This window comes from Thermobia domestica, chromosome 4 (genome assembly GCF_964235325.1).
Source record: "Thermobia domestica chromosome 4, izTheDome1.hap1.1, whole genome shotgun sequence".
NCBI classification, from domain to species: domain Eukaryota; kingdom Metazoa; phylum Arthropoda; class Insecta; order Zygentoma; family Lepismatidae; genus Thermobia; species Thermobia domestica.
Window position 1 is genome coordinate 326,129,381 of NC_137457.1, and position 13,891 is coordinate 326,143,271.

General features: G+C 36.6%; 1 protein-coding gene across 1 annotated transcript in view; it reads left to right on the plus strand.

The window, feature by feature from the left end:
- Positions 1 to 13,891, plus strand: part of LOC145683568 (putative gustatory receptor 28b) — a 91,724-nt gene that overhangs the window by 60,742 nt on the left and 17,091 nt on the right. The window contains exon 2 of the mRNA XM_081754916.1: positions 13,422 to 13,490. Within this exon, the coding sequence (XP_081611042.1) occupies positions 13,422 to 13,490 (69 nt within the window). The remainder of the gene's footprint in view (positions 1 to 13,421; positions 13,491 to 13,891) is intronic.

Below are 13,891 nucleotides of genomic sequence, written 5' to 3' on the forward strand. Positions count from 1 at the left end.
CTGTTAACAAAATCTGATCAAATTCAAAATCTTAAAAGTTCACATAACAGATTAAGGAAAATTTCCGTAGAAGTTAACATGAGTTACGGATTTCCACTATTCACTCATATGTTAGACTATGTTTTCAGTTTGATATATATTTTCAATCAAGTTATAAGTTTAATTAATGTGTTAATGTTAGATAGGCCAGCTGCATTTCATGCTTATAGTATCGGATTCTTCTGTTTCCTTGCAAGACTTCTCGTGATTGTTCGTCCTTCCAGTGCTATTTGTAAAGAGTTAAGTTATATCACGTAGTTGAAATATATTTGATACTATTTGCGATGTTTTATTTTATTAATAGTGTTGGTTACTTTACGTATTTAGTTTGTTTCGAGTTTAAAATCCCTCTTGACCACCAATGTTATATAAGAAGGGAGCCTAGAATTTACCGGCAAATCCAAGTAAAATTATTTGCTACATGAAAGAATTTTCGATGGCAAAGCAGTCTTTATTATCCACACACTAAGGAAGGAGTTTTTAATATACATGAAGATTTTTTTAGTCGAAATTTTATACTTTCGTTGTCCTTCAAATAGCTGGTAAATTCGCCCCCAGATTCGCCCGCATTTACTCGGTCTACGGCCTTGCACCTTATGTTTGAGCCTTTTCTTTCAGGTTTCAAGGTTGCTGAATTTTGAATGTCACCTTGTATGTATTTATACATTAAATCACTTTGCTCTCAACACTATTCTAACCATAAATGTTAAGAAATGACTTAAAAACGTACTAAAAGTTGAAAGTCAAATTCTTTCACACGCCGAAATCGTTAGGCATACTTTTGATACTACTTGGTCCACTTCCACAATACTTCAAAACTACTACTTGGTCCACTTCTTGGAAACGTTTCACCATTTATGTGAAGTAAGTTTATTTTCTCTCACTAAACGATGCAACTCAAAGAGGAAATTTCAAATGTTATTATATTTTATGAAATAAAATGTTATTGTTTCCGATTGTGGCAACTGGTCCTTTCAAAAAAGGAAATGCGAACCTTGAATTCTAAAATTTGGTGGCTGTAAATAGCGATTTTAACTTTAAGCGTTGATATATTTTATCTGCTGCATCTACACTGATCACCAGTTGAATTAAGGCACCTACTTAATACCGTGTAGCAGCACCTTTCGCTCTGATAACGGCAGCTACCCGCCGCGGCAGGGACTCCACGAGGCACCTGAAGTATTCTTGTAGCATCTCAATCCATATCTGCTGCAAAGTCTCCTATAGAACCCACAGGTTGGTGGGAAGATGGCCCACAGCCCGAAGACATCGTTCCATGTCGTCCCAGATGTGTCCGATGGGACTGAGGTCTGGTGCCCATGATGGTCAGAAAAGTGTTGCCAGATCAGAGGAGTGCTCATCAAACCAGTTTGCTGCCATCCTAGAGCGGCAGGCCGGCGCATTGTCCTCCTGGGAGATGACATCACCATCCGAATATTGCAGCCGTGCAAATGACAGGACATGGTCATCTAGATCTCGGTAACCTTCACCTCTGAGGGACCCTGTTACACGTGCTAGGGGATGTATTTCAGTCCACGTAATGATTCTCCAGATGAGAATTCCACCACCACCGGCCTGCACAATTCACTACTGGCACGATGGATCCATTACCTCTTGCGGTTGGCGACGCATCCGTACACGTTCATCGGCATGCACCAATGGGAAACGTGACTCATCTGTCCAGGCAACCTTTTTTTTAACATTTTCACTTTCCAGTAGCGGTGTTCCTTCGCCCATGCTAGACATTGTTCCTTGTGTTGTGCGGTTGGATGGTGTATTCGAATCGGCTGATGGCGTTTTTACCTTATGCCGAGTAGGAGGCTGTGGATTGTGTGGCTGCTATCACGATGTTGTTGTCCTGCATTCAACCTCTCCGCGATTTGACGCACTGTTGCCCGTCGGCGCCTACCCCTGTGGTCGACACGCCCCTGACCACGGCAGTTTGCCCGTGCGATTGTCGTCTCACCAGAAGCCAGGTACTCACGTTGCATCCTTGACTCAGTTGCCTTTGAAAATCCAAGTGCCGCAACCACTTCCAAAATCGAGCCATCAAGTCGTCTGGCTGCTACAATATGAGCACAGTCAAAGTCATTCAGATCCTTCGTCTTACCCATCACACGCTGCATTGACACGGATACCGAGAGAGGAAGAACAAGGCAGCAGTTCACGGGCGATGCGTTTTATTCATATACACACGGGAGCCTCTGCAGGGCGGTTTCTGCAACTGTTCTGCTGTCTCTAATTCAACTGGTGATCCGTGTATATTGTAAGCTATAACTAAAGTTGAGCTATGAAGTATAGGAATAAAAAATATATTCAGGAGTCGATTTCTCTGTCTAAAGCTACATCGTACTCAAAGCTATATCTAAGCTTCTATTATACATATTTCAAATATACGTGGGTCGTTCAATATATGTTTTCCCAAGCTGAAAAATATTTTAAGATATATTTGCAACTATATATACATATGTATGTGGATCCTTCCTCACTTCTCCATATAATCCCCATTCAGATTCAGGCATTTGTTCCATCATTGCACCAATTTGTTCAAACCCATTAGTCACCATGAATCTCTAGACATTTCTGGTAACTTGGCACAAGTTTTCGTATATCCTCCTTGTAAAAATCTTCCGCTTGAGAGCGCAGCCAGTGTAGATCTAATGTCTTGAGCACCTCACAGCCCTTATTCCGCTTCAATTCAAGCAACATTTTCTGGTGAAGAAAAAAAGAAAGAAATTGTGAAAGGGCAAGATCGGGGTTTTAAGGGGAAAGATTGAATAGTTCACACCGAAATGTTTGAATCGTCTAAACAGTATAAGTAGTTTTGGATTAGAAAACAGAATTAAGGAAGGTCAGAACATACTACAAGTGACGGAAGCATAAGATCTGACTATCCTTAATACGTTCTATAAGAAGAAAGAAGAACACATTATTACTTATAAGAGTAACACTTCAGGTCTCAGAAGAACTTCGTCTTATGGAAGAGATAAAATCTACTCTCAGATCAACTTTATCTTATGGAAGAGATAAAATCTACGTGATGCAAAGGACTGCAAAGTAATACTAACTAAGGATGATTCCATACCAGGACCAAATACCTGGGTAAAACCTATATATCGTCTGAAAGCTCTTGTCCTATGAAGTACGAAACCGTTTTCAAATCACGGGCAAACCCGCAACCTGACCCTATAAGGGGACAGTTTGTTAGTGTTTGTGACCCTATGTATGGCAGATTCGACAGAAGTAAAAATGTTACGATGCATCACGCGTAAGCGCCTCATCCCATCATATTCCTTTCTGGCTTATTGCTAGAACGTGACTCGGGCAAGGGTTTGATAATATCACCTCGCACCCAGACGTACCCATTTGGTCAGTGTTGCCAACGAATTATAAATGCAATGTGGCAGATGGTTTCTGTACCACTGTATGTATATCCATGTAAACGTGGTATAAACATCATTCTTCACTAGAGAAAATATACTCTGGATGTATTCCTCTCCTAAGGATCCCAGTTTGTCAGTGTTGTCAACCAATTGTAAAAATGAAAAGTTGTAAAGCAGGTTCCGTACGATGAGACGTTTATACACCAAGTTTGGCATAAACATGACAGGACACTATAGCAGAAAGACGTTGAGTGTGACCATCTCTAAACCATTCTAGTTGTCAGTGTCACACACACCAACAAACTGTCCCCATATAGGGTCAGGTTGCGGGTTTGCCCGTGATTTGAAAACGGTTTTGTACTTCATATTACAAGAGCTTCCAGACGATATATAGGTTTTACTCAGGTACTTGGTCCCAGTATGGAATCATCCCTAGTAAGTGAGATTATAACGGAGGAAGACCGCCTCGTAGTAGCTGATACCTACATCAACGAAAAAGTAGGAAAAAGATAACAAAATTCCCTGTTCCAACGAAGTGGAGGAAACTAGATGAAACAAGTGCTGAAAAGATTCGAAGTAAAATTTCCACATCCCAAGTACTGTTAATGAAGAAAGAAGAGTTGCAAGTGGAAAAGAAGTAGACCAGAGTATCATATTACAGAGAGAAATAGCAAGAAAAGTTATGAGAGGAAGGAGTTGAAGCAACTGTAAAGAAGAAAAGGAAACGATATAAATAAAAAGAAAAACTGTTGTAATCAAAGAGACCTGAAGGGTTATAAAGAAGCGAAGAAGAACGTAAAGAAAGGCAAGGCTTGCGATTAGTAGAGGGAGAAAAGATATTATACAAGCGTTTGAAGATAAGAGAGATTCAAAAGAAATATATTTGGCGTATACGCTGCATCAAGGATGACAATAACGAGGTTCAGACAAGTGATGAGAAGATAAAGAAGAAGGAATACTTCTAGAAACTTCTCAATGAAGAAAACCAGAGAAACTTTTGCGATAATCTACTCACAAATAAGGGCTGGTTTGGCCTACGACCATAGTAGACGTATAAAATGCCATGCAAAAGATGAACATTGGTAAAGTCTCACTGTAATATAACTATCAAAACATAGAAAAGTTTGAATTAACAAAGAGCACAGTGATTTACTCAACTTTTCATTATGATGTTGGAAACAGGAAATACTCCAGAATGGAGAAGCATCTATGTTGTATCGGTTTTTAAAAACAAAGTAGATGTGCAAGAATGTGATAACTACAGGGGAATAAAACTTTTGAGCGATGCAATGACGATCTGCGAAAGAGTGTTAGAAAAATAATAGAGGGAAGACACCGAATTGGGTTTCATGCTAGGACGGTCGACAACGGACACAATATGTGCGCTGAAAATGGTAATGGAGGATAGTAGAAGGACCTTCATATGGTTTTCATCGATCTAGAGAAACCATATGATAAAGTGCCACGGAATCTCATTTGGTGGTCACTGAAGAAGAAGTGCGTTGTAAACACATACATCTGTATAATTCAAGATATGTATGATGGATATAGGACAAGAGTTAAGTACGCGTGTGGAATAACAGAAATCAAATTAATAGGACTTATTTAGGATTTAGACTTAGCACATACTGTTTTGCAATTTGATGAACGAGTTTACGAAGGATATCCAAGAGTTACACCTTGGACTATGTTATTTCCGGACAGCATCGTGCTTATGATAAAAGTCTGAATGGGCCGTAATTTTTAGCCCGGGATCGGCCCGGCACGTGAATTTACAATGTGAAGCCCGGCTCGAGTCTGAAATGTTTTAGCTTTTAGGCCCAACCCGGCCCGAGCTCATGTGATAATCAAATGAGCCTGAAATAAGCCCGAATTCGAGAAACTTAATTAAAAAATGCAAAATTTTATTTTTATATACAGCAATTAGAGATTTAATTTTGCAACTGTGCTTTAAAATTCTCCAGAAAGAATAGTCCGATAAATATCATTGTACAGTATATTTACAAAGGCCCGAAAAGGCACGAGAAATACGGTTGTATATTTAAAAATTTACTGCCTGAGCCCGAAGTGATATATGTTTGTAGGCCCGACCCGTGCAGAGCTCTAACTTCTGAGTGAGACCAAAGCAGCAATGCAAGAGAAATTAGGTACGTGGAATAGGAGCATTGGAGAGGAAAAGGCTTAGAATTAGTAAAAGCAAGACAGAATATTTACATTATCCTTTCAATGTAATCGACTGAACGAAGATGTGGTAGTAATGACAAGGAAATTCAAGTACTTGAGATCAACACTACAGGAAAATACAGCAATAGAAGATGTAACTAACAAAATTAGCAGCGGTTGGATAAAATGGAGAGAAACTACGGGAGTGTTGTAGGGTACCTGTTATATATACATCTTAAAGGAAAAGTATACAAGACAGTAGTAAGACCTTCTTTATTATACGAAGCGGAATGTTGGACGATGAAGAAGAGAAAGAACAGAAGTTGCATGTTGCCGTGATGAAAATGCTGCGGTTAAAATATGAAGTTGACGTGGAAGGATAGAATTAAAAATAAAGTGATCCGAGAAGAATAAATATAAAACCAGTAGTAGAAAAACTGCAAGAAAATAGAGTCAGATGGCTGGGGCATGCAAGAAGACTTTCAGAATACGTAGCTCACCAAGTGGATGGTATGGAACTGAATGGTGAACGAGTCCGATGCCGGCCAAAGAAGAAGTAAGGGGATTGTATGAAGAACGAGATGGTGCAGTGTGGTGTCACAATGGATATGACACAAGATAGAAACAAGTGGAGGACATTGATCCCAAAAACCAACTCCACCTAGATGGTAAAAGGCTTAGAAGAAGAAGAAGAATATATTCTTGTTTTACTTCACTTATTAATGTTATTAATTTGCTGTTGTTAGGAAAAAAGTACTTTGGTTGTATTTGCAACCTTCGAATATTAAATTAAAAATAATTGTATGTTTCTACAATATCTTCATTAGTAATGAAATACAATCAATAAACTTAATATTACTAAAGTGTTTTGATATTAAAGTTATCTCCTGAGTGAATACTCATCAAGTAGCACACAATAGAATATGAAATGATTAGTCTTTCGCCATCTACATTCGAGAAGTAATTTACCATAATTGCTGTAGAAAATTAAATTCTTCAAGTGTATTGTGTAAACGCCTACGTCAATTCTCTTTACAGTTATTATTTTGTATGTGGTACTCCAACAAGACAATACGGAACTAGTAAAGTGTCCTAAAGATGGAAATTAATTCATTGCATTCCCTTCTTCGTACTATTTCTTACCTTCTAATGTACAGTGGATTACTTTTGGTGTCAAGACTTCACTCACGACCCATAAATTTTACCATTTTATCTATAATTTCCAAAGTACTTCAGATTGTGACATTCTTTGCAATTAGCCTTTTACCTCTATTGTTATACGCATATTATTTGTTTGAAGGTATATGACTGACGGACGATAATCTTACAACAACTCGCAGCTGTAAAATATTTGAACAATTTTTAATCTATACTCCTAAAATGATCAGCCATTTTGGATCCTTAATATTTAGTATAAAATGTCCTCATTCAATAAATGAAATATTTGAAGAACTACTTCATGTAGGAGAACCTATGCTTGGCTCAAGCGTCAATTTCTTCAAAATAAGATGCAGTTTAGTTGTTTCATCCTGTGGGATACTAGCAATCCTTTATGCCATTTCAATAACAATTTGTTGTTACGTCTTATACATAATTAACTCACCTCTTTTAATAGTTGGTGGCACAGTGAGTTTATTAATTTTCTTCACTCAAGCTATCATTATATTCTCTACCTTTGTCCATAGTTGTTGGATTTTACGTGGATTTTTCTTGTTTATAAACAACGAGCTATCTTCTCTTGAACCCAGTAAAAGAAATATAACGAAGCCATACTCGAAGCCCTCAATATTAGGAAGTGGATGTTCACTTAGTACCAGAATTAAAGAGCTACGGAGTTTGCACTATGATATCACAAAATCTTCTATAAGTTTGAGCTCCCTGTATGGTGCAACTGTATTATGTCAATCCATAGAGTGTCTGTTTACTATGCTGTACAGTATTTATAATATAATAGCAGTCTTTTCAGTTACACATGTCACGATAGGAGGCTTTGTGATGAATTTTATATTTTTGTTTATTTCCTTAATACGAGCATATCTGTTCGTCCTGCCATCTTTAACAGCAAAGCAGGTAAGAATAACCGTTGTATAAGAAGAACAAGGTTAGGATACATAGATCAGGAGCTTTCATTTAACATGGACCATAAACAGTTTTCATTATATATCTCTCTATCCTATAAGTTTACAAAGTAGGAATGAATACAACTCCCATGGATAAGGACCATTGATTTAACATGGACTGTTAACACTTTTAATCTCTCTATCCTATAAGTTTACAAAGTAGGAATGAATACAACTCCCATGGATTAGGACCTTTGATTTAAGATGGACTGTTAACACTTTTAATCTCTCTATCCTATAAGTTTACAAAGTAGGAATGAATACAACTCCCATGGATTAGGACCTTTGATTTAACATGGACTGTTAACACTTTTAATCTCTCTATCCTATAAGTTTACAAAGTAGGAATGAATACAACTCCCATGGATAAGGACCTTTGATTTAACATGGACTGTTAACACTTTTATTATATATCTCTCTATCCTATAAGTTTACAGAGTAGGAATGAATACAACTTCCATGGATTAGGACCTTTGATTTAACATGGACTGTTAACACTTTTATATTATTTATTTTGTTGTTTTCTTTTCTTATATTCCGAAATTTTTGTTATGCAACCATTGTTGTTTTTATTTCTGGTTAGGGCTGCTTAAACATGTTGATGGAAGTTGATCCTACTGTATCGATTAAAGTTTCATGAGCCTATTACAATTGTAATGTTTTAAATCGGAGATGCAAATAACCACTCGCCTGGGGCGAGTGGTTCATTGGTGCGGGCTAGTATTTAATATCATACCGAAAGTAAATTATTTCTATTGTGAGATGTGCGCTAGTAGCTTATTCCTTGGGCGAGTAAAATTTCGTTGCTTATTTGTATCCCTGTTTTAAACTAATAATTAGCTGAACTTGCGCTCTATACACCGCGCATCTTTTACATATGAGCATGAATCTCCTTGTCATTCCCCACAACATATGTACGGTAAACATATGCCTTTACAGATGCAAATGCAGGATGTAGAATCTAGACTTTCGTCTACTTTCAGCACAGTATCATAGAAAGACTTATATAAGATACATACAATTGAAAATAATTGCGATATACGACGAAATACAAGAAGAAGGGGAAAACAACATCTAACGTCATCTCCTTACAAGCAGGAGTTACTACAGGCTCAAGAGGTCAAGAGAATTCGGCTCAATTCAACGATATAGGTTAATTCTAAACGTGATACAGTTAAAGATGTACATAGGACTAATGAAACAAAACAAAAACAAGAAAGGTAGTGAAGACAGATGATTTAGATACATCAAACAGTTCAGATAAGATTCTGCAGTGTGTATGTATTGTAACGACTTGCACTCAAATTCTAAATCTAGTGAAGGATGGATTAAGTGCCGTCAATGTCAGCAATGGACACACGAAGCTTGTTCTGAATTTGAAGGAAAGGACTGTGAAGTTTTCATGAGCGGTTTTTGTAAATAATATAAAGAAAACTCATTAAGGCAGTGGTGGTTCGGTTTGTTATCGACATTTTTTCAGTTTATTCTGTTTCATATAGTGTCTTTGGTCTTATTTTCATATATATGTTTTTGAACGTTAACGATTATAATAATAGCAAACTAGCGATATATTGTAGCAAACTAGCGATGTTATACACATTTTTCAATATTTTACTTACTTTTTATTATTATCCTGTTTTATCCTACCGGTATGCCAAAACGGCATACTTTGACCCAAATACCAAAAATATTTTTATCATGTAGAAAATATATTGTATCATGCAACAAATTAACCTTTCTTCAGATGTAAAACTTTCTGGTCAGCCTAATCTATAAAATATTTCTAGAACATTTTCTTCAGAAGATTCAGAAACGTTCTAGAAAGATTATTTTCCTCTGTTCTTGAAACAACCTGCTGTGTCACACAAAGACAGAGAATAAAATCCTAAATAATGCGTTAACTTGGATCGGATTAGGCAAGAGTAAATACGATTAAGTTCTATTGATCTTCTTTTAGCTCAAGTTCCAGTCGCAAACACACTGTCCGATGGGAGGAACTGTAACTACCACAATAACAGAACAAACACGTCTGTATCTGTTGAATAGATGTGGAGGGTAGGAGTACGGGCCAATACGTGTAAACAACTTAAAATAATCAGTTTCCTCGTGTCTACTTGTAAGTTGTGTAACATCATTTTTATCCGAAAACTTTGCCTCGTTCCTCCAACTAACAACTAAATTTTGCTTTATTTTCTGTGCATGCAATAGTACTTTATGAGCGAGGTAAGCTGTCAACTCATCCTTAGTCCTGTGATGAGTCAGTAAAGATCTCAATGTTAGTTCCCTTACATATGTGGAGTCTGTGATTTTACATTGAACATGCGTTGTTTGACTAGGCCTTTTCTTTCTCATTGGGTTCTTTATTGAATGTTCGATGTAATTGTAACGCATTTCATGGCCGCCTGCAGAAAATTTCTCAGGGAAGGGCAAAGATGTATGTCATGTTTCACAATACTCTCATATTTGCAAGGGTTATAGTTAGTTGATGCCTTATACGGAAATAAACCCCCAACCATTCCTGTAATCTTTACTACAAACATAGTATTAATCTATATAATATTAGTTTGAGATCTGTTAGTAGTGTATTCTCACAGGTGCCTATTAGGTGAACGTGTGTGGCCTCCAAAGAACAGTAAAGTCAGGAAATCAGGAAAGAAATGTATTTTACATAATCAGATAACAATGCAAACACATTCATTTGAGAATGCCTCTCACATCTCCATCTTACAAATATCTTTATGTGCATGTTCTTCCATATACTTTCAGAGCATAATTAGACATACTCAACATTAAAATCCAGACTTTTTATCTGTTTTTACAATGACAATAAATGGAACAAAGTTTAAGGAAATAACCTTAGCTACTGCCGATTGACACACTCTGCGTGCAAGTTTATATACGAAACGCAAAGAAGTCGATTAACTAATTTTGGTATACTTAAAAAGTCCTTAAATATGTCGAAGAAAGCTTAACTCGACTAATATATTAATACCATTCTTCATTGACAGATATTGTCAGACGTCAAAAATCACATTTATGTTCCAAAACTCAGAGGGGGTTAAATGCTCTCCCCTGCGGTCGCCCATGATGCATTAAGTAAGTTTCGTCATATTTCCTTAAATACGAACCATCTTCTTGATGAATCTAATTGAAAGGTCTCAACACGTCTTTACACTTGAATCTTTTTGCATACATTGTACTTCTGCCATGCCATCAATGACTGGTAGAGAGTGTTATATGGGAGTGGTTTATTTTGAGTGAGCTTCTGGTTCATTGTATATAGATGTAGATTGTTGATTTGTACTGTCAGAGATTGGTGATATAAGGCGTTCAAGAATTTTCATCAAGTTACTCTTGTTAGAAGGAAAAATCATTGATCCGTCTAAATTAAACATTGATCGGGGAAAGCTGAAAGCTCATTATCACTGAGACATTGCTACAGATCGATGTAGGGTTAACTCCTCAAAACAGTTAGTAACGTAGTGAACAAAGAAAGATCTGCCTTTAACTGCAATATAGTATCCGACAATTTCGTCAATACAACTTTGTGAGCTTTACTACATACTTGAAGATGGTTTTTATCACTGGTGCCCATAGACTAAGTTTATCTTGTTCATTTTTTGTTTGAAAACCTTGTACATCTGGAGTCCTTCTTCAGATATTCTTATTCTCTTGTTGTGGATAAATTCTAAAAGAATCTCAGCTTTGTTTAGATATTAATTACTCCTTTTCCTTTAAAAAGTACGGCATTTGCCATTCTCAAAAGATAGTTATAAATCTTTTGAGCATCTTTCTGTCAACACATACAGTAGTGTTTTTTCCTGTTATTGTGGTGGTTACAGTTCCTCCCATCAGATAGCGTGTTTGACAACGGAACTTGAGCTAATAGGAAATCAATAGAACTTAATCGTATTTACTCTTGCCTAAATCCTAACCAACTTAAGGCATTATTAGGATTTCATTCTCTGTCTGAGTGCGACACAGTAGGTTCCTTGAAGAACAGAGAAAAGCAATCTTTCTAGAACGTTTCTGAATATTCTGAAGAAAATGTTCTAGAAACATTTGATAGGTTAGGCTGGCCAGAAAGGTTAATTTGCTGCATGTATTTACAAGGTAAAGAATTTTAATACATTGGTAAGCTCAGGTGGTGGGTTTATCAAACAAGACGTTCAAAGTTAAAATTTGCCGCCAACAAAGCCAGCTTTACACCAATATATCTTAAGGACTCTCTACCAAGTGACGGATTGGCAACGGGCTAATCCTCCACAACTCATTCTCCCTGACTCATGTATGTTTGGATGGGAAAGGAGGAAGAATGAGTATTTTCCTACCATGAGTCATGTACCATGCGCTCCATAAGCTATCTTAAGATCGGTACGTTGCGGTTGCATCAAAAGACGATATCTCGTCAATTGTGTCAATTACAAATGCCGTACTCAGTAACTTAAATGTACAGAACTGTGCAAATATGGAGTAGAGGAAGAGCATTATGAGAACAGTGAAAATGGCGATCAAATGCAACTGTCGGACTCAGATAATGACTCATAAGTCGAATTTCTATTATTATTTTCGTATCTAAAGAATTGTGTAATAATAAAAAGGTTTTTCTGTGTATTTGAAGTATTTTATTGTTTGTTTTGCTTTTACAACCCAACATATTTACTAATTTTCATTTTTGTTTAATTAGGATGCTTATCATTTTTGAACGGTAATAAGGAAGTGGTCCACTATAATGCGAAACTAAATTACCCTATAATTGGAAACTTTTGTTTAATTTAATGTTTATCGGCATAATGATTTGTTAAACATTTTATACCTCACACCATTTTCATTGTTGGTATTTGACTACATATCTTTCAAAAAGCTAAATTTTGTTGACTTTAAATTAAATTTATAAATAAATAAAATTATCAATTTTGGCAAATATCTATGCAATATGTACAAATAATAGCCATGCGGAAAAATGAGAGATTTATTAAAAGCCCATTCGTTAGTTTAGTCGGTATGTGCATTCAAGTTCGGAAAAGTAATTTAATTTTACCTCAGTTTTGATAGTTTTCTTAATTTTTGAAGTAGTGAAACTATTTATTTGGAAAATATATATGCAAAAGGCACATGCAGCAGCCAGAAGAAATAAAAATGAGCCACCTTCCATGAAAATTGGCTGAGAACTTTAGCCTGTATAGCGCGAAAAAGGCATCGATGTCGGCGTTAGCGGCCATCTTAGAAGTATGACGTCATACACTGGTTCGTGCACACTTTGAGGCAAAACACCCGATAGTATACGATTCCATAGCTCATTATCTATCCATCTCCACCAATCATATATTGCTTCATTCAAAATCCGACGGAATTACATATGCCCCCCAACTATTAGCGGTTCCCTCAAAAGTAGCTGCCTTCCACAAACATTTCCGGAGGATGGCTTTTATTCTAAATCTAGAAAGGAACATACAACTTGAGAGCACTACATGAAAGCTTCTCGCAAGACAATAAATATTGTAAAGCATAGTGTTTGGCAAATATTATATCTTTAACAGCTTGGAGCATATTCAGCACGGGGGGTACAGGCCTAAAGTGGCCAATTGAATTTAAGAAAAGACTACGAACAAAGTGCGTAGTAATACGAGATTCTTAGAACAAAGAAGTTTATTGAGTATTATACCATAATTATTACTTGAACATTCTTGATGTATTTATTGTTTGTATGTTACAGGCAAATGCTACAGCATCTATTGTATACAGGCTGATACAGAGAGACATGGACCCTGATGTCAAGGAGGAGGTAAGCGCTGGTTTCTGTCAATTCTGTATTATTAAATCTTTTCTTCTATCTTTCAATATTCAATAATATGCAGTACATTATTTTTAGACTTGCAAACTATGTCATGTATAAGTGTCAGAAGTCTTATAGAAAGGCTATATCCGTCGGTCCGTCTGTCGGCAGGTAGCAGAGCAAAAAATGGTAAGAGTTCGAGATGCAGTTTTTGCAGTCGATTCAACGTCTCAAGAATAGGTTCATCTTTCTCTTCTTAAATCCCAATTCAGACTAGAACGGATAGAAATCACTAATGTCCTGTTTCAACGTTGATTGTCATAGAACAAAAGTGTTAATAGATAGCGACAAACTGTTTTTAGTACACAGAGAAAAATCCGTTCTCCGGACAGCGGTATATTGTACAAATA